Raw genomic sequence first — 23,799 nt, forward strand, 5'->3', positions numbered from 1 at the left:
GACCGTGCAACTTAAAAATAGATCCTCGCAAATCCGAAGTAGATTTACTAAAAAACTACTTTCAGTGCACATCAGTCAGGTCATGGGGATGTGACCTGAATTAACACAGCAAATGTTGCTGTGCACGAGGCCCAGAGAGGGCGGAGACCACAGAAAGATACTCATGGAATGCGGCTTTCTTAACAGGAGTACAGAGGGACTTAAATTAAAATAGCAGCCTGCAGCTTCAGCTGGTAATTTGGAAAGTTGCTTCTAAATCCTGTCGGCCTCAGGTGACCTTCTAAAAATATGTGACCCAAGAGCTGCAGTTGTTACCTGCACACTCCTTGAACACAATGCCGCCTTATCCTCAGGCCCTGCCACTGAGCTGCTTTCTAAGGCCATCGCCAGGATCAGGAGGTGGGGTTGAGTGCGGAGCCAGCAGGGCAGTGTATAAACCTGCGACGGGACACAGCAACTGACAAACACCTGCAAGACAGCCCTGGTAAAATCTATCCTCCATCAGCCCTGTTCTGGGAACAGCCGAGGAGAGATTTCCCAGATTGACTGGGCTGGTTTTGTAGGAAAGAAGTAGAGCATTTTCAGAATTTTAGGTTCCTGGAAGGTTGTGAGTGCTGCCAGGAAATGTTCCATTTCAGTGGTGCAAAAAAAGCCCAGGGCCTGAGATGGAGTGATCTGGGACGAGGAGTCCTCTCTCCCCGCCTCCCTTGCCTCTCACCACAGAGAGGCGCTGGTGAGCTATAAAAGCCAACAGGTAAGGTAAAAGTCTTCTGGGTCCGGGGTGGGAATCAGGGGAAAAGGGCAGAGCAAAGGCAGAACTGGAGTGATAATTAACCCCAACAAGCCCCAAACCCACACTCAACCTAATCCAGTCAGCACAAGCACCATTTTCTTGAAACTGGTTAGCCTCAGATCCTATGCCCCAGCTAGGGCAAGAATGAAGACAAGGAGTTAATACTGAGCTAAGATGGCAGGAATTCCTGTGGCAGACACTGCTGGCTCCCCAGGCGACAGCCATTCCCTTCCTTCTTTGCTAAGAAAAAATGAAGTCTGTTCAGGTTCAGGGGGCAATGTTTAGGGACAGTGAAATTGATTCCCTAAATCGGCCATGGTAAGCCCATTTCCCTTGCTGGTGATTGCCTTAGGCACGGACATGTGATGTAACTTTTGGTCCAGGGGAAAGGCCCTAACCTTCTTTGGATGCTGTCCATATGAAGTGATGCTTGGAGTTGCTATTTAAGACCACAAGAGAAAAAACAAGAGCACACAGAGAAGCCAACCAGAATTCTGACACTGTTAAGCCACTGACATTACCCCCAGAATGATCTACCTCAGAAGTTCTTGTAATATGGGACAATGTTTCCTTATTACTTAAGGCACTTTTAGTTGGGAATTTTGTAGTTAAAAACTTCTTGATGGATGAGAGCAGCATATCATCAAAATCTAGAATCTGGGATGAATATATTCCCCTAAGAAATTTCCTGGGTCTTCTCTGAGTGGCCACTGGTTGGAGCTGGTGTGAGGGAGGGGAGTCAACACTAAGTCCTCCCCTGGGACCCTGCTACCTTGGCCTGAGAAGCCACCAGATAGGCCAGGAGTGCTTAGCTTCAAACCTCAAAGGAGGCGAATTCTAGATGACAACGATTTAAAATATCTTGCAAATAACTTCTCTCCTCCTCATTCTAGGTTTTTCTTTCACGTATTCATGCAGACTCTCTTCAAGCACCAACTTACTTCAAGCAGCAACCAGGCAGAGCTGTTAAAAGACTGGGATTTCAATTAATTTGCCCCTGACCATAGAGTAACTCGTGAAGACTCCCTGAATGAACTCTTGGGACTTGGTATAATGACGCTTAAAGTTTTGAAAATTGCAATATAAAGTATGTACTAGCTTGTATAACTGTTCATCCCACATTTTAGAATGGAAATACTGAGAGAGGGAGTAAAGAAATAAATACGATAAATGAAAAGCGACACTCTGCTGTTGCACCTTCAGAGGAAACAAATTAAGCATCCTATGACCAAAAAATCCACTTCCTGTTTAACAGTAAGGCCTATTAAACCTATTGCTTATCTGTTATTTAATTATAGCCATTACAGTTGCTTTAAACTAATAAAATAATAACAAAGTTATCTTCATTGCTTGTCCTCATTCCAGTTATATCACTTCTATTTTAAAAAACAGAGAAAATGGCAGTGGTAATGAACACACCATGGATAGAACTAGGGTTTGCAAAGAAACTGACAAACATTTTAAATGGAAACAGATTGATTTAAGAAAGCTTACATTTTTGAACAAGGACTATTTTTAGCACTAAAGGTAATAGGCAGTGGGGACAATGCAAATGTAATATTTCTTGATCAAAAGATGGTAAAAATGGAAGCAGGACAATTCACAGCCTATAAATCTTCTTAATATACTAATTTATATCCTAATATACGTCTTAGCATAATATAAAAATTGTCTCTACAATTGTCACAAAACATAAGAGAATCAAAACAAGGCTAACTGTATTGAACATAGAACCTCCAGAAAAAGAAAATAATGACAACTGGAAATAGTACTCTTTTTCCAAAAAATTTCTGGCTTACTTTCTCTTCTTTTTACGTCTTCCAAATAACTTCTGGCTCTCCACTCACTCTCAGGGCCTGGAAAATCTCTCCCAGATAACAACATTCATGTCTCTAACCTCTCTTGGTTTTGTAGTTTCAAGTGGATGGCTACTCTACTTCTGCTTATGAGAACATGTATGCATATAACTTAAAATAATGTAAATAAGATACTGTGTACTTTAAAACAAGGTTATAGAGATGCATATAGATAGTTATATTAGTCATTATCAATTTTGTCATGATGGCATGACTCCAAGTGGAGTAGAGACTGGAGGTTCCAAGGACCCCCTCCTTTGGTTCAATTAATTTACCAGAGCTGTTGTCCCCTCCCTGGAGGTCAGGGGTGTGGGGATGAAAGTTCCAATCCTCTAATCACTGGGTTGGTTCCCCTGGCAACCAGACCCCACCCTTAGGTGTTTTCCAAACACCACCTCATCAACATAACAAAAGACACCTCAGTGGCTCTCAGCACCTAGGAAATTCAAGGGTTTTAGGAACTCTGTGGCAGACACAGGGACTAAGATCAAATATATATTTCTTACTATAAATTGCAATATCACAGTTCCCTAATGTAACACGAACAACCTCCCAAATGATTGCTGCCATGTTATCTAAGGAGAAGAGCAGGGTTAAATTCTGGGCTTTCGATGTTAGGGTTTGCGTACTGCCGCAATTTTATTACTGTTGTTGTTACTGTTGTTAAAATACACTCAGCATTTATCATATGCCAGGCTCTGTGCAATATACTCTACCTACATTATTTTGATTTTCACAACTTTTGAGGTGGATATTATTATTATTATTCCATTCCACAGATGAGAACACCGCAGCTTGGAGATGCCATGTTGCCCAAGGGATTTGAGCCCAGGTCTGTTGACTCAAAGACATTTCAAAAAATTGACGTTGACATTTTAAAAAACTGCAACCCCATACCCTCAAATAGACTTCCTAATTCCCTTTTCTGCTTTATTTCCCGCTTTTCACCATTTAGTATGCCTATATCTTTGAGTTATTTGTTTATCTTCTGGCTCCCTGAGTAAAAGGTAAACTCCTGGGCAGGAATCTGGCCTATTTTGTATACACTGTTTCCCTCGTGCTTAACACAGAGTCTGGTACTAAGTGCTCCATAAAGATTTGTTGAGTGCACGGATGATGTTTAAGGAAAATGACAAGGGTATTTTACAAAGTAATTACAAAAAAACCCCACAAAACTACTTTGCCGCAAGACTCCTCATTTCTGTGGTTTATCCTATGGACTGGAATCAGCTCTTGAAAAGTTTCTATTTTTTAAAAATAGAAGGATGATTTGTACATGCATTAAAACTGATGAAATATAGAAATGTAAGGATTATCCAAATGATGGTTATGAGTGGAAATGAGAGCATTTAAGATTCTTTTGAAAACCAGTGGCAGCGCAGCCCATCTCATGTTATACCCAGCACATAAGTCAGTGGCTAATCTGAAATGTAGCAGCTACTCTGATAACCAACCAGCGAGATGCAATGATAGCTCTAATCATACCAGTGTAAGACGAGCAATAGCGTTATTCTGACAGCCTTCCTACAATTAAGATATGCATCTTTTATTTATTTTATTTATTTTTTTATTTTTTATTTTTTTATTTTTTATTTATTTATTTATTTTTGCGGTATGCGGGCCTCTCACTGTTGTGGCCTCTCCCGTTGCGGAGCACAGGCTCCGGACACGCAGGCTCAGCGGCCATGGCTCACGGGCTTAGTTGCTCCGCGGCACGTGGGATCTTCCCGGACCAGGGCACGAACCCGTGTCTCCTGCATCGGCAGGCGGATTCTCAACCACTGCGCCACCAGGGAAGCCCAAGATATGCATCTTTTAAATCATATATTTTAAGTATCAGGTCTTTGGCACATAATTTAATTTATAGCATGAATTTGCAAAACAGAAACAATCCCATTTTGGGTGCCCTTTGGAGGGCTATGCCATCTATAATAAAAATCCAAACAGTTGAATTATACTTTATTAAGTGAGTGAAATCCATAACCAAAATTTAACAGTTTTTATATTACAGAATGTACTTATGCCAAGATAAATACACAGGAAGCTATTTCTTCTTAACTAATGCAGATATTTGCTGGAATATATGAATGCCTGAAGGGTCTAAAGTCCGAACGCTCTTGTCTTAATAATTGCACAATTTACCTTGTCATCAGGAAGTACGTGCCAGATAGATATTGTCTTTTCCTCCACTTCATTGTTGATAGACAAATACGAAGGTTGATAGATTTTGGTTGGTTCTAATATTAATACCTTGAAAATATAAGGCTAATATTAGTGACTTAAGATTTAAACCATTTAGAGCTGTTACAACAACACTGCACTGACACAGGAGAGTAACAGATGAGGCTGAGTCCTACGCTGGAGTAAAACCATTTTAACTTCTGATTGTTGCTACCCCTATGAGTCCTTTGAGCATTTTATGGTATTAAACAATTATTATAAGTTCCAATAATGCATCACCTTTCATTGCTAAAGAAATTAGAAATAAATGTTTGAAATCCATATGTTGGGTTGCTATCCCCAGGGAATCTATTAATGAGCTATATATATATATATATATATATATTCAAAAACTTTTATCTTACAATCAATACAGAATCTTTTATTTTAGTTTTAAAAATTTTTTTATTTTTTTATAGTTGATTTACAATGTTTCAGGTGTACAGCAAAGTGATTCAGTTACACATAGATACATATCCATTCTTTTTCATATTCTTTTCCCATAACCTATTTCTATAAATATAAATGTGTCAAAGAAAGGCAGAAATGTGGTAAAACAAATAATTCTGTGCACAGAAAAGATTCCATATATAGAGTGTCACATACTTATTTTTGATTTTCTACAGCCACACCTTATCATAAAGATGTAGTAGTACGGTTTTCATACCCTTACAAAGGGATTGAGAAATGATTTTGATTATTATTGAAAGAGTTTTATACATAAACCAAAGAAATGAACGTAGTTGTATGAAATAATAAAATGTTTTTGCACTACCTTCAAGATAAGACCGGTATCTTTAATAATGATTTATTTAACTTTGTGAGGGAAAGAGAGAAATAAAACTTGCTCCTGTTTTGGAGATATATGAGGGATATATGACAAGTGAGATGAGAATCTCCATCAAAGCACTGGATGATGTATTATATTATTGCTAATATCTCATATTAGGAGCAAATAACATTAAAATGCCACACGTGCCCTGATTTCAAAGGTGCTAGAGATATTATCTATTTGTACAGACACTTAAAGGCACCTATCTAGCTCAAAATTTCTGTGCAGTCTTAAGTAGAAATACTTGGAAAGAAAAGAAAATACTTAACACTCAGAGAAACTGGAATACTTCTTTTTCTTTAAGTTAAGGTACAGAGAACTAGAGAAAGGAGATTAGAAAGACAAAATTTCTTTACTCGAGCATAAAAAACTTTAAGGGCATAAAGAATTCTTGGTCAGGCTCTAGCTATGAAAATAAGATGGCATGTATCAAAATAAACACACAGTAAGAGCCCACTGGGGAACACAGTCTGATTCAGAAACATACCGTGTGAATCAAGGTCCAAATTCCCATCAACAGACAGCTAAGTGGCACCAATTAATAACAATGAAAATCATTAATATTCAATCTGAATTTGGCAGAAATGGGGCTCTCAAATATGAGTATCCCATTGTTTATGAAATTAAAACGAATAATAGGGAATAAAAGGTGGGTTTCCCAAAATCGCACCCAAGTCACTCCGCTGACAATGAGAACATACCTTGTTCCCTAATGAAGTGGCCTGCTATCTAACATTAGAAAAGCACAGCACAGATTATCTCCTGTCTTCTTAAATGATGGCAGTATTGTTTCAAATATTTCTAATAGATAAAATCTGAACTATGTGTTTCTTATCTTGAGATAAGGAATAAAAACTGGTTGCAATTATTATTCTCTAAAGCTCACTGAGCCCTTTGAACTGGACTTGAAATGACAAAATGTGAAGAATTTGTAGCACATATTGTGGATGTCACAGAAAGCCTGAGAAAAGACAAGAAAAAAGGAGGCAATTTGACAAAACCAGCTAGATACAACTTGCTAGAGAGTATACACATTCTTGCTTTTATTTTCTAGTCTTTTATATCGGTTAACATTTCAATTAACGGCTAACTTCTGAAGTGTGAAGGAAGACAGCAAGGCCTGTAAATGCTAAAGAGCAGATATTAAGTAGAGGTACATATCAAAGTTCTTATAGCTTCTGTGAAAGCACCACCTCTTCTTCTTGCCTGACATTAAGTGATGGGTTGATGGTCTCCAATGTAGGAAGAAAAGAAAATGTACACAGAAGAGAGGTCAGGAAAAAGAATAAATCAACCTGAACTCAAATAATAATAAATGATGGGACCTTTCATTTCCCAAAGAAACTTTCATCTCTTTTCTTTTGCCCAGGGTCACACTTATTTCTTGGAAGCATGAGAATGGATATGGTAGTGAGATAAATGGAGACAATTAAATTAAATATTTTCCTTTTTTGTGTGTGTTTTACTTTTATACAGCAGGTTCTTATGTTTTTATGCATATTAGTGTATAAATGTCAATCCCAATCTCCCAATTCATCACACCACCCCCACCATCCCCGCACCCCGCTTTCCCCTCTTGGTGTCCGTATGTTTGTTCTCTACATCTGTGTCTCTATTTCTGCCCTGCAAACCAGGTCATCTGTACCATTTTTCTAGGTTCCACATACATGCATTAATATACAATATTTTTTTTTCTCTTTCTGACTTCACTCCGTTTGACAGTCTCTAGATTTATCCATGTCTCTACAAATGACCCAATTTCGTTCCTTTTTATGGCTGAGTAATATTCCATTGTATGTATGTACCATATCTTCCTTATCCATTTGTCTGTCGATGGGCATTTAGGTTGCTTCCATGACCTGGATATTGTAAATAGGGCTGCAATGAACATTGGGGTGCACATGTCTTTTTGAATTATGGTTTTCTCTGGGTATATGCCCAGTAGTGGCATTGCTGGGTCATATGGTAAGTCTATTTTTAGTTTTTCAAGGAACCTCCATACTGTTTTTCATGGTGGCTGTATCAATTCACATTCTCACCAACAGTGCAAGAGGGTTCCCTTTTCTCCACACCCTCTCCAGCATGTGTTGCTTATAGATTTTCTGATGACGCACAATCTAACTGGTGTGAGGTGATACCTCATCGTAGTTTTGATTAGCATTTCTCTAATAATTAGTGATGCTGAGCAGCTTTTCATTTGCATCTTGGCCATCTGTATGTCTTCTTTGGAGAGATGTCTATTTAGGTCTTCTGCCCATTTTTTGATTGGGCTGTTTGTTTTTTAATATTGAGCTGCATGAGTTGTTTATATATTTTGGAGATTAATCCTTTGTCCATTGATTCATTTGCAAATATTTCTCCCATTCAGAGGGTTGCCTTTTCGTCTTGTTTATAGTATCCTTTGCTGTGCAAAACCTTTTAAGTTTCATTAGGTCTGATTCGTTTATTTTCGTTTTTATTTTAATTTCTCTAGGAGGTGGGTCAAAAAAGATCTTGCTGTGATTTATGTCAAAGAGTGTTCATCCTATGTTTTTCTCTAAGAGTTTTATAGTGTCCAGTCTTACATTTAGGTCTTTAATCGATTTTGAGTTTATTTTTGTGTATGGTGTTAGGGAGTGTTCTAATTTCAATCTTTTACATGTAGCTGTCCAGTTTTCCTAGAACCACTTATTGAAGACACTCTCTTTTCTCCATTGTATATCCTTGCCTACTTTGTCATAGATTCGTTGACCATAGCTGAATGGGTTTATGTCTGGGCTTTCTATCCTGTTCCATTGATTTATATTTGTTTTTGTGCCAATACCATACTTTCTTGATTACTGTAGCTTTCTTTGTAGTACAGTCTGAAGTCAGGGAGTCTGATTCCTCTGGTTCCGTTTTTTTCCAAGACTGCTTTGGCTATTTGGGGTCTTTTGTGTCTCCATACATATTTTAAGATTTTTTGTTCTAGCTCCGTAAAAAATGCCATTGGTAATTTGATAGGGATTGCATTGAATCTGTAGATTGCTTTGGGTAGTATAGTCATTTTCACAATATTGATTCTTCCAATCCAAGAACATGGTATATCTCTCCATCTGTTTGTGTCATCTTTGATTTCTTTCATCAGTGTCTTATAGCTTTCTGAGTACAGGTCTTTTACCTCCTTAGGTCGGTTATTCCAAGGTATTTTATCCTTTTTGTTGCAATGGTACATGGGAGTGTTTCTTTAATTTCTCTTTCAGATTTTTCATCATTAGTGTATAGGAATGCAAGAGATTTCTGTGCATTAATTTTGTATCCTGCAACTTTACCAAATTCATTGATTAGCTCTAGTAGTTTTCTGGTGGCATTTTTAGGATTCTCTATGTATACTATCATGTCATCTGCAAAGAGTAACAGTTTTACTTTTTCTTTTCCAATCTGTATTCCTTTCATTTCTTTTTCTTCTCTGATTGCCATGGCTAGGACTTCCAAAACTATGTTGAATAAGAGTGGCGAGAGTGGACATCCTTGCCTTGTTCCTAATCTTAGAAGAAATACTTTCCGTTTTTCACCATTGAGAATGATGATTGCTGTGGATTTGTCATATACGGCTTTTATTATGTTGAGGTAGGCTCCCTTCATGCCCACTTTCTGGATAGTTTTTATCAAAAATTGGTGTTGGGACTTCCTTGGTGGCACAGTGGTTAAGAATCCGCCTGCCCATGCAGGGGGACACGGGTTCAAGTGCGGGTCTGGGAAGATCCCACGTTGTGGAGCAACTAAGCCTGTGTGCCATAACTACTGAGCCTGCGCTCTAGAGCCTGTGACCCACAACTACTGAAGCCTGCACGCCTAGAACATGTGCTCTGCAACAAGAGAAGCCACTGCAATGAGAAGCTTGCGCACCGCAACGAAGAGTAGCCCCTGTTCGCCACAACTAGAGAAAGCCCGCACACAGCAGTGAAGATCCAATGCAGCCATAAATAAATACATAAATAACTTTATTAAAAAAAAGGTGTTGAATTTTGTCAAAAGCTTTTTCTGCATCTATTGAGATGATCACATGGTTTTTCTCCTTCAATTTGTTAATATGGTGTATCACATTGATTGTGTGTATATTGAAGAATCTTTGCATTCCTGGAATAAACCCCACTTGATCATGTTGTATGATCCTTTTAATCTGCTGTTGGATTCTGTTTGCTAGTATTTTGTTGAGGATTTTTGCATCTATGTTCAACAGTGATATTGGCCTGTAGTTTTCTTTGTGACATCTTTGTCTGGTTTTGGTATCAGGGTGATGGTGGCCTTGTAGAATGCGTTTGGGAGTGTTTCTTCCTCTGCAATTTTTTGGAAGAGTTTGAGAAGGATGGGTGTTCATTCTTCTCTAAATGTTTGATAGAACTCACCTGTGAAGCCAACTGGTCCTGGACTTTTGTTTGTTGGAAGATTTTTGATCACAGTTTCAATTTCAATACTTGTGATTGGTCTGTTCATATTTTCTATTTATTCCTGGTTCAGTCTTGGAAGGTTATACCTTTCTAAGAATTTGTCCATTTCTTCCAGGTTGTCCATTTCATTGGCATAGAGTTGCTTGTAATAGTCTCTTATGATGCTTTGTGTTTCTGCTGTATCCATTGTTACTTCTCCTTTTTCATTTCTAATTTTTTTTGATTTGAGTCCTCTCCCTCTTTTTCTTGATGAGTCTGGCTAAAGGTTTATCAATTTTGCTTCTCAGTGAGACAGATTTTAGTTTTATTGATCTTCAGTATTGTTTTTTTTTTTTTGCTTCTATTTCATTTATTTCTGCTCTGATGTTTATAATTTCTTTCCATCTACTAACTTGGGGTTTTGTTTGTTCTTCTTTCTCTAGTTCCTTTAGGTGTGAGGTTAGATTGTTTATTTGAGATTTTTCTTGTTTCTTGAGGTAGGATTGTATTGCTATAAACTTCCCTCTTAGAACTGCTTTTGCTGCATCTCATAGGTTTTGGATCATCGTGTTTTCATTGTCATTTGTCTCTAGGTATTTTTTGATTTCCTCCTTGATTTCTTCAGTGATCTCTTGGTTATTTAGTAATGTATTGTTTAGCCTCCATGTGTTTGTGTTTTTTATGTTTTTTTTCCCCTGTTATTCATTTCTAATCTCATAGCGTTTTGGTCGGAGAAGATGCTTGATATGATTTCCATTTTCTTAAATTTACCAAGCCTTGATTTGTGACCCAAGGTGTGATCTATCCTAGAGAATATTCCATGTGCACTTGAGAAGAAAGTGTAACCTGCTGTTTTTGGATGGAATGTCCCATAAATATTAATTAAATCTATTTGGTCTATTGTGTCATTTTAAGCTTGTGTTTCCTTATTAATTTTCTGTCTGGATTATCTGTCCACTGGTGTAAGTGAGGTGTTAAAGTCCCTCACTACCACTGTGTTACTGTCAATTTCCTCTTTTATAGGTGTTAGCATTTGCCTTACTTATTGACGTGCTCCTATGTTGGGTGCATATATATTTATAATTGTTGTATCTTCTTCTTGGATTGATCCCTTGATCATTATGTAGTGTCCTTCCTTGTCTCTTGTAACATTCTTTATTTAAAAGTCTCTTTTATCTGATATGAGTATTGTTACTCCAGCTTTCTTTTGATTTCCATTTTCATGGAATATCTTTTTCCATCCCCTCACTTTCAGTCTGCATGTGTCCCTAGTTCTGAAGTGGGTCTCCTGTAGACAGCATATATATATGGGTCTTGTTTTTGTATCCATTCAGCAAGCCTGTGTCTTTTGGTTGGAGCATTTAATCCATTCACATTTAAGATAATTATCCATATGTATGTTGCTGTTACCATTTTCTTAATTGTTTTGGGTTTGTTTTTGTAGGTCCTTTTCTTCTCTTGTGTTTCCCACTTAGAGAAGTTCCTTTAGCATTTGTTGTAGAGCTGGTTTGGTGGTGCTGAATTCTCTTATCTTTTGCTTGTCTGTAAAGCTTTGGATTTCTCCATCGAATCTGAATGACAGCCTTGCCAGGTAGAGTAATTTGGGTTGTAGGTTCTTCCCTTTCATCACTCCCTTCTGGCTTGTAGAGCTTCTGCTGAGAAATAAGCCATTAACCTTATGGGAGTTCCCTTGTATATTATTTATCATTTTTCCCTTGTTGCTTTTAATAATTTTTCTTTGTCTTTAATTTTTGTCAGTTTGATTACTATGTGTCTTGGCATGTTTCTCCTTGGGTTTATCCTGCCTGGGACTCTCTGCACTTCCTGGACTTGGGGGACTATTTCCTTTCCCATGTTAGGGAAGTTTTCAACTGTAATCTCTTCAAATATTTTCTCGGGTCCATTCTCTCTCTCTTCTCCTTCTGGGACCCCTATAACGTGAATGTTTGTGTGTTTAATGTCCCAGAGGTCTCAGGCTGTCTTCATTTCTTTTCATTCTTTTTTCTTTATTCTGTCCTGCAGCTGTGAATTCTATCATTCTGTCTTCCATTAACTTATCCGTTCTTCTGCCTCATTTATTCTGCTACTGATTCCTTCTGGTGTCTTTTTCATGTCATTTATTGTACTCCTCATCTCTGTTTGTTCTTTAATTCTTCTAGGTCTTTGTTAAACATTTCTTATATCTGCTTGGTCTTTGCCTCCATTCTTTTTCTGAGGTCCTGGATCATCTTCACTATCATTCTGAATTTTTTTCTGGATGGTTGCCTATCTCCACTTCATTTAATTGTTTTCCTGGGGTTTTATCTTGTTCCTTCCTCTGATACATAGTCTTCTGCCTTTTCATTGGCTATCTTTCTGTGAATGTGGTTTTCGTTCTACAGGCTGCAGGACTCTTGTTCTTCTTGCTTCTGTTGTGCCCTCTGGTGGATGAGGCTATCTAAGAGGCTTGTGCAAGCTTCCTGATGGGAGGGATTGGTGGTGGGTAGAGCTGGGTGTTGCTCTGGTGGGCAAAGCTCTGTAAACCTTTAATCTGCTTGTCTGCTAATTGGTAGGGCTGAGTTCCCTCCCTGTTGATTGTCTGGCTTGAGGAACCCAGCACTGGAGGCTTCAGGCTCTTTGGTGGGGCTCATGGCAGCCTTGAGGAGGGCTCCTGCAAGGAGTACTTCCTGGAACTTCTGTTGCCAGTGTCCATGTCCTCATGGTGAGACAGAGTGACCCCCGCCTCTGCAGGAGACCCTTCAACACTAGCAGGTACATCTGGTCCAGTCTCCTATGTGGTCACTGCTCCTTTCCCCTGGGTCCTGATGCGCACACTACTTTGTGTGTGCCCTCCAAGAGTAGAGTCTCTGTTTCCCCCAGTCCTGTCGAAGTCCTACAATCAAATCCCACTAGCCTTCAAAGTCTGAAGTCTGTCTAATATGCTTTCATAACCAGACTAGTTCCAACAATAATATTTGTCCATATAGGCCAAGAAATAGTTATTTCAAACTGACATTGGATCACCCTTCAAACCCTTAAATTAACACTTAGCTTCAAAATAGATTACTTCTCAATAATATTCACACCAGTAGCATTATTTGTTACGTGGTTCATTATGGAGTTCTCAATATGATACATACACTCAGATCCCTACATTAACTGGTTCTTCAAAGGAATCTGGGAACTCCTCCTTCTGTTGCTGGACCCCCAGGTTGGGAAGCCTGACGTGGGGCTCAGAACCTTCATTCCAGTGGGTGGGCTTCTGTGGTATAATTGTTCTCTGGTTTTTGAGTCACCTACCCAGCAGTTATGGGATTTGATTTTATTGTGATTGCACCCCTCGTACAGTCTCACTGTGGCTTCTCCTTTGTCTTTGGATGTGGGGTATCTTTTTTGGTGAGTTCCAGTGTCTTCCTGTTGATGACTGTTCAGCAGTTAATTTGATTCTGGTGCTTTCACAAGAGGGAGTGCTCGCACGTCCTTCATCTCTGCCATCTTGACCCAATCTCCCCTAAATATTTTCTAATATAAGTAACCTGGTCAAACCCACTTCCAAAGAAGGATAAGGTAACCACCCCAATCAAGAACTGTCGCAGCCTTCACAAGTGTGAGCTACAGAAGCTGCTACTCTACGGACACGAAGAGTTATAGTGACTGACGCAGAACCACAGGCACTAGAAGCTTGCCTTTCTCTATGCAGTAGAGCATGCGCAGCAAATTCCAGTGATTTCAGGGAGTGAATGGAAAAGATGAGTGAGTGAAGCAGGATAAATGGGACTGTAATTGACCTCTTAAATGGTAGCATCCAGTTGGCTCAGGAGATTGCTGCTTTTGGAGAATGCAGTTACAAATTCCCTATCTCTTTAATTTTTCAAGAGTAGTTAAAGATCTGGATTTTTATGTGAATTCTCCTTATTTTTCACTTGACATTTTATAAACTTTATTTTTCAGCTGAAATACTCCACCTTTCCATCTATTTTGTCCATTTTTTCCTTTATTTTCCTTAAAACCATATTATACTTATGTGACATCCTTACCTGGGAACTACAACATGAGAATCACCTTGGTGAATACCTCTATTGGCTGGTTTTAGCTCTTATTATGTCACTTTTTCCTGCTCCTTAGAATGACTAGTAATCTTTAATACATCTGAATGACACATTGCAGAGGCTCAGGATAATATCTTTCCAAAGATTTTTGGTTTTGGTTTTTTTTCACCTACATAACAGTTAAATTATCAGTGTATGATCTTGATCCTATCAAGGCATACTTTTATTCCAGCTTTGTTTTAGTTTTGCCTTTACTTGTAAAGCATAGGCTCTATTCTCTCAACTAGATGCTTTGTGGACCACAGTCTGGGCTCAAAGTCCAACATCTTATCCCTGCACTATTTATGCTCTGGAATATCTGCAGACTTGTCAGCCTTCCAAAAGATGCTCTCTGCCACTTCTGGTCTTGATCTCCTAATCAGCAAGGGAACTTACCTTGATCAAAGTTTATTTAAGCCATGTAGGTTTCATCCAAAACCCAATTTTAATCAAATATTGGGACTGGAATTTGTGTTTATTCAGGATGTGCTTACTCCTCATTCACACCATTGAGGAGGTACCCTAGGGCTCAAGGGAAATACGCAGGCAGAATCCTGGGGCTCACTCGTCAAGGCTCCCCCTTCTCCAACACCCTGACCCTCATACTCCAGCTGTCTTAGGATCCTGAACACTGATCCCTGCCAGTGCTGCCCAGGGAAAAGCCACTTCCTTGGGCTGCAGCCAGAAAAATGACCTTAGTGAAAAAAGAGCAGGTGAAGGTGGGACTCAGCTCTAGTACCTCCCCTCTCAAGGATGGCAGCCCTCACATGATTGCTGTTTAATGCCTGCAAACAGTTGTTTTATATATTTTGGTGGTTTCCTTTGATAAGTTGTAAAATGTGCTTTCCCAAGAATAGATTAACTCAGATTTTACAGTGATTTATAGCAGTATCAAGACCATTTACTCCCTCACAGCAAGCACAGAAGGTTCAACTCTCTTCATTTTTAAATGTTGGCAACAAATTCTTTGCTTTTTCTTAAATCAGAGTGGTCTTTTAAACATATGAACTTAATTATGTGCATAAACTCATGCATAATAAGAGAAATACTAACTCAAATGACTCCAATATGCCATTTTTCATCTATACACTTAGCAAAAGTACAAACCTGATAAATACACTTGTTTGGAGAGACTTTGTGAAAGCAGGTAGTTTCATATATTGCCAGTGGGAATGTCAATTGATATCATCCTTACAGAAGGCAACATGCAATATGAATATATTCCACTTCTGGAAATTTATCCTACACATATATTTGCACACATGCAAAATGGCAGAGGTACAATGGTGTCTTGTGTTAATTTGTAATTTTTGGCTACCTAGTGAGGTTACTTACCTTTTCATAGAATTTGACCATTTTTCTGTTTCTCTTGCTTATCAGTCTGTAGGAGTTGTTTTTGTTTGTTTGTGTTTGTTTTGTTTTTTTGCATATTCGACAAATTGATCCTTTTGCAGCACTAGTATTAAATATTCTCTCCCTATCTAGCATTTGCCATGTTTATGGTGGGTTTTTTTTTTTAAGGTGAACAAAAACTTTAATTTTTAATGAGACCAGATTGGTCAATGTTTGCCTTTGGGGCTTATAGGTCCCTTTCTTGCTTAAGAAAGCCTCTCTTTCCTGGAGTATATACCTATATTCTCCTAGCTTCTCTCTTATTATTTTCTGGTTTTATTTTTTTTACATTCACCTTATGACAGACTAATTCATGTTAAAGTAATTTAAATTAGCTCAGAATAGCTAATATGAGTAGTTTCCTCTCATAGCCAACTTTCTTAGTCCAGCAACAGTTGATTAAATACTTCAGTTCTGTGCTGTTTTCTTTCACTACCACGTTTACTACCATCAGAGCACCAGCTAAAGGCAAGCTGCCGGCTCACTCTGAGATAAGTATTTTCCTAGACTACACATTATCTAGGCTAGAAAATAGAGTGAAGTGTTTTAGTTTGAAAGGCTTTTCAACTAAAGATCCTGCTGAGCTTACGGCTTCATCTGGAAGCAAGAGTAAAGGAAAAGAGTTAATGCCAGTGATGGATTTAATTAAATGAAACATTTGATCCTACCAACAAGAACTAGAAAACAAGATTTTATAAAAAGAATTGAAAAAAAAAATTGAGAGCTGTCACCACCTCTGAGTATGAAAGACTGAGACAAAGAGAACTCAAAACAGAGAAATTTATGGCATCACTTTGACATGGGAAGAGATCTATGTACACAGTCAGTTGCCAGTAATTCTTGAATTGGATACTAAAGCTATATTGCCTTGGATGGTATTCCAAGAATTATCAGTATGGGGATGGCACCAGCTGAGACGGACAATATATTTTTAAAGTGTATATGTGTGTGTGTGTGTGTGTGTGTGTGTGTGTGTGTGTGTGTGTGATACACTTAAATATGTAAATTTGATAGAGACTAGCCAAAATGAGTTGCAGACCAGAACCTATAAGGCATCATTTCCCATCCTCTAAAGCACTGTAAAAAGTGACTGGGGACACCACATCTAACTCTGACCCACATGGGTAGTAAGTGGTAGTGATGGAGTAACAATGCAGGTAAGCCTGACTTTTCACCACAGTAATGTTGATGATATTGGTGTTGACAAAGTCAACAAAACTGTAGTATGAATGAAAAACAGCCATTCATCTGGTCTGAAGAGATATCTTGTCTTCCTGAGCTAAGTGATAATCTTTTCTTGGGAAAGCACATGTTACAACTTATCAAAGGAAACCAACAAGTTTCATGGTAAAAACATGAAAATGTATCTTATTTCTCTGATTGTGAGAAGTTATTTTTAAAAGTAAGCTAAAGCAAACCAATTTGTAGAAAATACATATATTAACCAGATGACCATCTTCATTTTAGGGCATGAAAACCAGCACATTAATACAGTCACAATCACAAGTGCAAGACGTTCTTTAAATAAAGGAAACAAAACATAAATGTCCTTAGAGTTACGTTATGAGTACTTACTGGAAACCTAACTACAGTGACATCTGTCTTTGTGGCCTCAACGAGGAAATCCATCCAGAAGTCCACAAGTTCCTGCTTGGCCACGGGCTGTTCTGAAGTCAGTTTCACAAAATGCTTATATATCAAAATTGTCTCTACAATAGACCTGAGGTACCTAAAAAAATCAAAAGATAGAAGACACATAATAGGCAAATTTAGAACCACCTGTTCCATCGCTCCCAGTCTTACTCTGTAAATGTAATTTAAATATGACATTAATAATTATGCATGCCAAGTCACTAAACTTTATTATTTGTTATATGTCATATACTATCACATGTTATCTCACTTAAATCTCATAAAAATTCAGTAAAGTAGGCCATTTTACCTCCATTGTAAAGATGAGGAAACTGAGGCTTAGACAGCTTAAGTAACTTGGACTGAACAATACATCTACTTAAAACATGACTTTTAAAGTAATGCCTATTCTATTCAAGAAAGTGGTTAATGCATTTGTTTTAAAATATGCTCCCTTGAGAAAGCTTTTCTAAGTAGACCGATCATAAGGGATATTATTTTGCTCTAAAGTAACTCAGCTCATATATATTATACAAATATCCTCAAACCTTAAGACAGATGGTGCCTCAAAGGAAAAAGTCAGGAAAAAATGAGGAGCAAGATAATTATATGAGATAATGGGTAAGCAAGCACTTTGTAAACTATAAACATGGAAGTTAACATTAAGTTAATGGAAACAAAGCATTGTTTTGTGGTTGTTATTACTATTGCATAAAATAACGTCTGTTTTCTTGTCAACAGAGGCCAAGACACCTCAGACCAAAGCTCTTCATACCCATGCTTCAGTCTCCTCTTCAGCCATCATCGGAATGGTCGTCATAAAGAAATAACCAACTTGGCTGCATGTAAACGTGTGCATTTATTGGTTCAGTTATTTTCATGCCATTTGCTGAATGCCTGCCGTCGACATGCTACTGACAGTACAGCCCTGTCCTCAAGCTGCACATGGTGTTGAGGAGACAGAAATGTAACAGGTATTATAGCACCATGAAATAAATGCCCACAGAGCTGTAACTCACAGAGGTACAACTGACAAAAGTCATACAGTCAGTATCAATAGAGATATGACTAAAGAACGACGGAAACACGAAAGAAGAAAATTTCCGGAGATGAAAGAATCACAGTGTATGTAACAACATCCACCATCATCTCTCTGGGTGTGGGGAAGGGTTTTAGGCCAGCATGTGATTTATGAGCTGATGTGATTTGCGAGTGTTCCCCGGGTGGAAAAGAGAGGTGGAAGACGATGCTCAGTGTGTGCTGAGACACAATGGCATGACATCAGAAACTGGAGTGTTCAGAGTAAATAGAGAGCAGCGTAAACGGTGTGACAAGGGCTGAGATTTAATGACTAAGGGCAAACATTGTTTGCCAACGAGGTGGACTTTACCCCTTAGGCTGTGAGGGGCCATTAAACTACGCTGATTTAAAGATGAAGGGTCGGGCTTCCCTGGTGGCTCAGTGGCTGAGAGCCTGCCTGCCGATGCAGGGGACACGGGTTCGTGCCCCGATCCGGGAAGATCCCACATGCCGCGGAGTGGCTGGGCCCGTGAGCCATGGCCGCTGAGCCCGCGCGTCCGGAGCCTGTGCTCCGCAACGGGAGAGGCAACAGCAGTGAGAGGCCCGCATACCGAAAAAAAAAAAAGATGAAGGTTCAAACATGCATTTCAGAAAGATCACTATGGGAGCAATGCTGGGGAGGATTTGCTTATAAAGGAGATCTGAATGTGAGGAAATGCTTTAAGAAACCATGAAGGTCTACCATGGTGGGAATTTCCTCAAATGGTCCCTCTGATGAAAAGAAGTCAGTTGCCTGAGCTCTGAGAGCTCTGAGCCCTTCTTGATACCACAGTTAACCTTTAAAAGTCTTTACAGCTAATGGTCAATCATTACATGTGATGCACGATAAAATTAGCATTAAAAAAAACAGTCCTAAATGCAGATGGAATTTTGTTTTCATCTCTGCAGTTACCACATCCATAGTGATGAGACTTGGGTACATCCCAAGAAAAATTTGAAATTAGAAAAACACACATAATATAGGAAACATCTAAATGTGTCAGTAAACCCCGAGTAAAAAGAAGTGAAAATCAAGAATGAGAATTCCAAAAGTGAGATTAGATCATGAAGGAAACAAAGGGCACATGTTTGGAGCAGAGGCTGGGAAAGCTGAGATGGAAGCTTGTGAATCTCTTTAGAGTTGCAGGTGTAAAATTCGAGGCCTTTGCATGATTCAAGTGGGTGACACTGGCTAACCCAGGCTAGCAGGTTGGTCAGTGTGATGGAAAGGCTAAGCTTGGTGGCCGGTGGACACACCTGTGTCCAAAGTCATCAGAACCTACATATAACACATTTTATATATGAGCATCAATCACTTTTTCCTCTAGATTCTGCATTTTATTCTCTAAGCAAATAAAATCCCCTAATTGTCAGTTCAACAGATTTAACAATTTAGAAACAAGTGATAGGAGCTTTTATCTAAAATAACTGTACGAACACCTAACAATTTACTATTACCATGCAGGTGTCTTCAGTTTAAAAAGCTTTTCAGATGCTTGAATGACTCTCAAGTGGTCATTGGCCAGGACACTTGCTCCCAGGAAAAATCCAACTTCCCAGTAGCTCTGGAGCTTTTCCAAGTTTCCCTTTTTACCAAGAAGGCTACTGAGCTTCACCCCTAGAAGATGAATAGGAAGAATAACTTTACAACACATGGCAGGCAGGCAGAGCTGACGTTTTATTAAAAAGCAAAACTAAGCTTTCATTCCTCCTTTCAGACTAAAATAGTTTTGTTGTTTCTGATTCTAAAAAGGGCTTAACTTCACTGTAAAAAAAAAAAAAAAAAAGCAGACTAATCAGAAAGGTACACAGAAACAAGTGAAAATTTCCCTCAATTTGAAAATAACTGCCAGTGTCACACTGATGTACATCATTCTAGATTTTTTATATATGTATATATGCATAAAGTAAAAGGTGATAACACTCAACCTCTTGCTGTGTAACCTCCTTCTTTCCCTTACTATATCATGGATTCTTTAGTTACTTGAAAGGGAAATATGCTGAAATTCTATCCATCAGTTGAAGTATAAATGTATACAGTATATATAGTTTGCAAGAGTAAAATATTATAATAATTAATAATTTTATATGCAAAAACAGTTATACACTTAGAAAGTTAAAGAAATAAGGAAACTGACAAATAACTCTGTCTTGAATACTGTGGCTTTGTAACAAGACTTGAAATCAGGTCATGTAAATCCTCCAACTTTGTTCTTTTTTAACATTGTTTTGTTACTTCTTGGTTCTTTGCATTTCATTCTAACTTTTTATCTCTACTCTGCCTTGTATTATTTTTGCATTTGGAAGATTTTGTTTGCTTAAAAAATATATATCTCCACAGAATTGCCATTAACGTACATAACATATGACAGGAAAGTTACTAAATGTCAGGAAAGTTATCTGAGATTTGGGAGTAAGGTAAAAATGTAGAACATGTCATTTCAGTATCATATGGAGGCATAAGGCCACACAAGGACTGTCTAGGGAAAGTGTAGCTAGTTCATCTCACTATTTATTAACGATCTTAAAGAAGTTTACCTGTTAACTTGTATAATATGTTTTTGTTCAGGAGAGATGTAAATAACTTCTGCCTAGTGAAACAGTGAATCCCTAAGATTTATAACCTGTTGGACATAAACAAGCTTTTTAAAACAATCAAACTCAGATATCTGATTCTAACATTTCTTTCTTCAATTATGAATACCCTAGCTTCTTAAATAAACTTTAAACGGGACATAGTCTCTTACTGTTTCCATGTTAACTGAATTAAATAGAATCATACTTTATATTTTCTGAGAGTCATAAATTTTTCTTTTCTGAAAATTATACGTTAACAAAGCAAAACCTTTAAAGAACTTTATGCTGCTTTTTATCATATAATTCCACTTAAGCCAAGAAAGTTTTAGGAAAAAGTCCATCTGGGAATTCTTCACATTTTGTGATGATAAATTAAAAAGAACAGCTTTGCCACCTTAAAATTTCATGAGATGAAAAAAATTACACGTGTATGCAAAAACATCCATGATCTCCTATCTGGACATAAAAAATACAACAAATACAAACGGAAGAAGGAAGTGTAGGGGGAAAATCAGATACTAAAAATATGTGTCTCTATTAACCTCAGTTAAAAATGAATCTCTTTTTTGTGTCATACTTGGGAACAATGAATGCAGGACTGATCTAGCGCCAAACCATTTAAACATTTAAATAGGCACTATGAAAGTGTTTAATAGTAAAATTACAATATTAGTTTTAAAATAAAATTTCAGATTTATTCATGCTTGACAGAAGGTCATTCTGTGAGGGTGATACCAACGTTAGCCTTGGCATAAATTTGTCACATAATTATTACTCTAAGCCATTCAGCATTTGGACAAAATATGGTTTTTTTTGATGGCAAATAGTATTTTAGTATATGGATGGGTCATTTTAATTTACCCAAATGCAAATGGTGGCTGCTTTTTATTACTACAAACATCCTTATACACATAGCTTTGTGCACTTGTTCAATTATTTCTTTGTAATAAAGTCCTAAACCTGGACTTGCTGGGGACAGAAGATATGTCCATTTTAAGTGCTGATATTATGTACACTATCATGTCCCTTCATCTTTGCCAATCTGATGGAGGAAAAAGGAAACATTGTTCTTTTTAAACCACTGAGATGGACTGTCTTTTCATGTGTTTGTGTATCTTTTACGAATTAGCTTTTACGTTTTTTCCACATGATATATGAAACTTGTTTCTACATGCAAATAGCAATCTTTTAAGTTTGGAGTTAAGAACATGGCTCTAATTTTTTATATTTAGTATCTCTCTCTCTCCAACCCCTCACTACCCACCCTTCCAAGGAATATAGGAATAAACATCATACTGCATAAAATTTGTTCCATATTTAGGATTATTTCCACAGGATAGAGTCTCAGAGGTAGTGTTATACTTGGTCCCAGGTACAGCACTATTAAGGTTCTTGATCTCTAGGGCCAAATTATTAAAGCACTATTGCTGATGGAGGATTATATCTTTTTACCAAATTCTTACCATCTAGATATTTTTCACTATTTAAAAAAGTTTGGAGGGCAGACAGCAGAAGCAAGAAGAACTACAATCCTGCAGCCTGTGGAACAAAAAACGCATTCACAGAAAGACAGACAAGATGAAAAGGCAGAGGGCTATGTACCAGATGAATGAACAAGATAAAACCCCAGAAAAACAACGAAATGAAGTGGAGATAGGCAACCTTCCAGGAAAAGCATTCAGAATAATGATAGTGAAGATGATCCAGGACCTCGGAAAAAGAATGGAAGCAAAGATCGAGAAGATGCAAGAAATATTTAACAAAGACCTAGAAGAATTAAAGAACAAACAAACAGAGATGAACAATATAATAACTGAAATGAAAACTACACTAGAAGGAATCAATAGCAGAATAACTGAGGCAGAAGAACGGATAAGTGACCTGGAAGACAAAACAGTGGAATTCACTGTTGTGGAACAGAATAAAGAAAAAAGAATGAAAATAAATGAAGACAGTCTAAGAGACCTCTGGGACAACATTAAATGCAACAACATTCGCATTATAGGGGTCCCAGAAGGAGAAGAGAGAAAGGACCCAAGAAAATATTTGAAGAGATTATAGTTGAAAACTTCCCTAACATGGGAAAGGAAATAGCCACTCAAGTCCAGGAAGCACAGAGAGTCTCATACAGGATAAACCCAAGGAGAAACATGCCGAGACATACAGTAATCAAATTGGCAAAAATTAAAGACAAAGAAAAATTATTGAAACCATCAAGGGAAAAATGACAAATAACATACAAGGGAACTCCCAATAGGTTAATAGCTGATATCTCAGCAGACACTCTACAAGCCAGAAGGGAGTGTCATGATATAGGTAAAGTGATGAAAGGGAAGAACCTACAACCAAGATTACTCTACCCAGCAAGGATCTCATTCAGATTCGATGGAGAAATCAAAAGCTTTACAGACAAGCAAAAGCTAAGAGAATTTAGCACCACCAAACCAGCTCTATAACAAATGCTAAAGGAACTTCTCTAAGTGGGAAACACAAGAGAAGAAAAGGACCTACAAACACAAACCCAAAACAATTTAGAAAATGGTAATAGGAACATACATATTGATAATTACCTTAAATGTGAATGGATTAAATGCTCCAACCAAAAGACACAGGCTTGCTGAATGGATACAAAAACAAGACCCATATATATGCTGTCTACAGGAGACCCACTTCAGACCTAGGGACATATACAGACTGAAAGTGAGGGGATGGAAAAGGATATTCCATGGAAATGGAAATCAAAAGAAAGCTGAAGTAGCAATACTCATATCAGATAAAAGAGACTTTAAATAAAGAATGTTATAAGAGACAAAGAAGGACACTACATAATGATCAAGGGATCAATCCAAGAAGAAGATATAACAATTATAAATATATATGCACCCAACATAGAAGCACCTCAATACATAAGGCAACTGCTAGCAGCTATAAAAAAGGAAATTGACAGTAAAACAACAATAGTGGGGGACTTTTAACATCTCAC

At 37.9% G+C, this 23,799-nt stretch overlaps 1 protein-coding gene across 2 annotated transcripts in view; it reads right to left on the reverse strand.

Annotated features, from left to right (window-relative positions):
- The window catches only part of MAP3K5 (mitogen-activated protein kinase kinase kinase 5), a 222,076-nt gene that overhangs the window by 71,931 nt on the left and 126,346 nt on the right, over window positions 1-23,799 (reverse strand). For both annotated transcript variants that reach the window (XM_059083975.2, XM_059083977.2), the window contains 3 exons: window positions 19,698-19,857; window positions 17,124-17,277; window positions 4,792-4,899 (listed from right to left, as the gene is read on the reverse strand). In XM_059083975.2, the coding sequence (XP_058939958.1) occupies window positions 4,792-4,899; window positions 17,124-17,277; window positions 19,698-19,857 (422 nt within the window). The remainder of the gene's footprint in view (window positions 1-4,791; window positions 4,900-17,123; window positions 17,278-19,697; window positions 19,858-23,799) is intronic.

This window comes from Kogia breviceps, chromosome 13, assembly GCF_026419965.1.
Source record: "Kogia breviceps isolate mKogBre1 chromosome 13, mKogBre1 haplotype 1, whole genome shotgun sequence".
NCBI lineage: Eukaryota > Metazoa > Chordata > Mammalia > Artiodactyla > Physeteridae > Kogia > Kogia breviceps.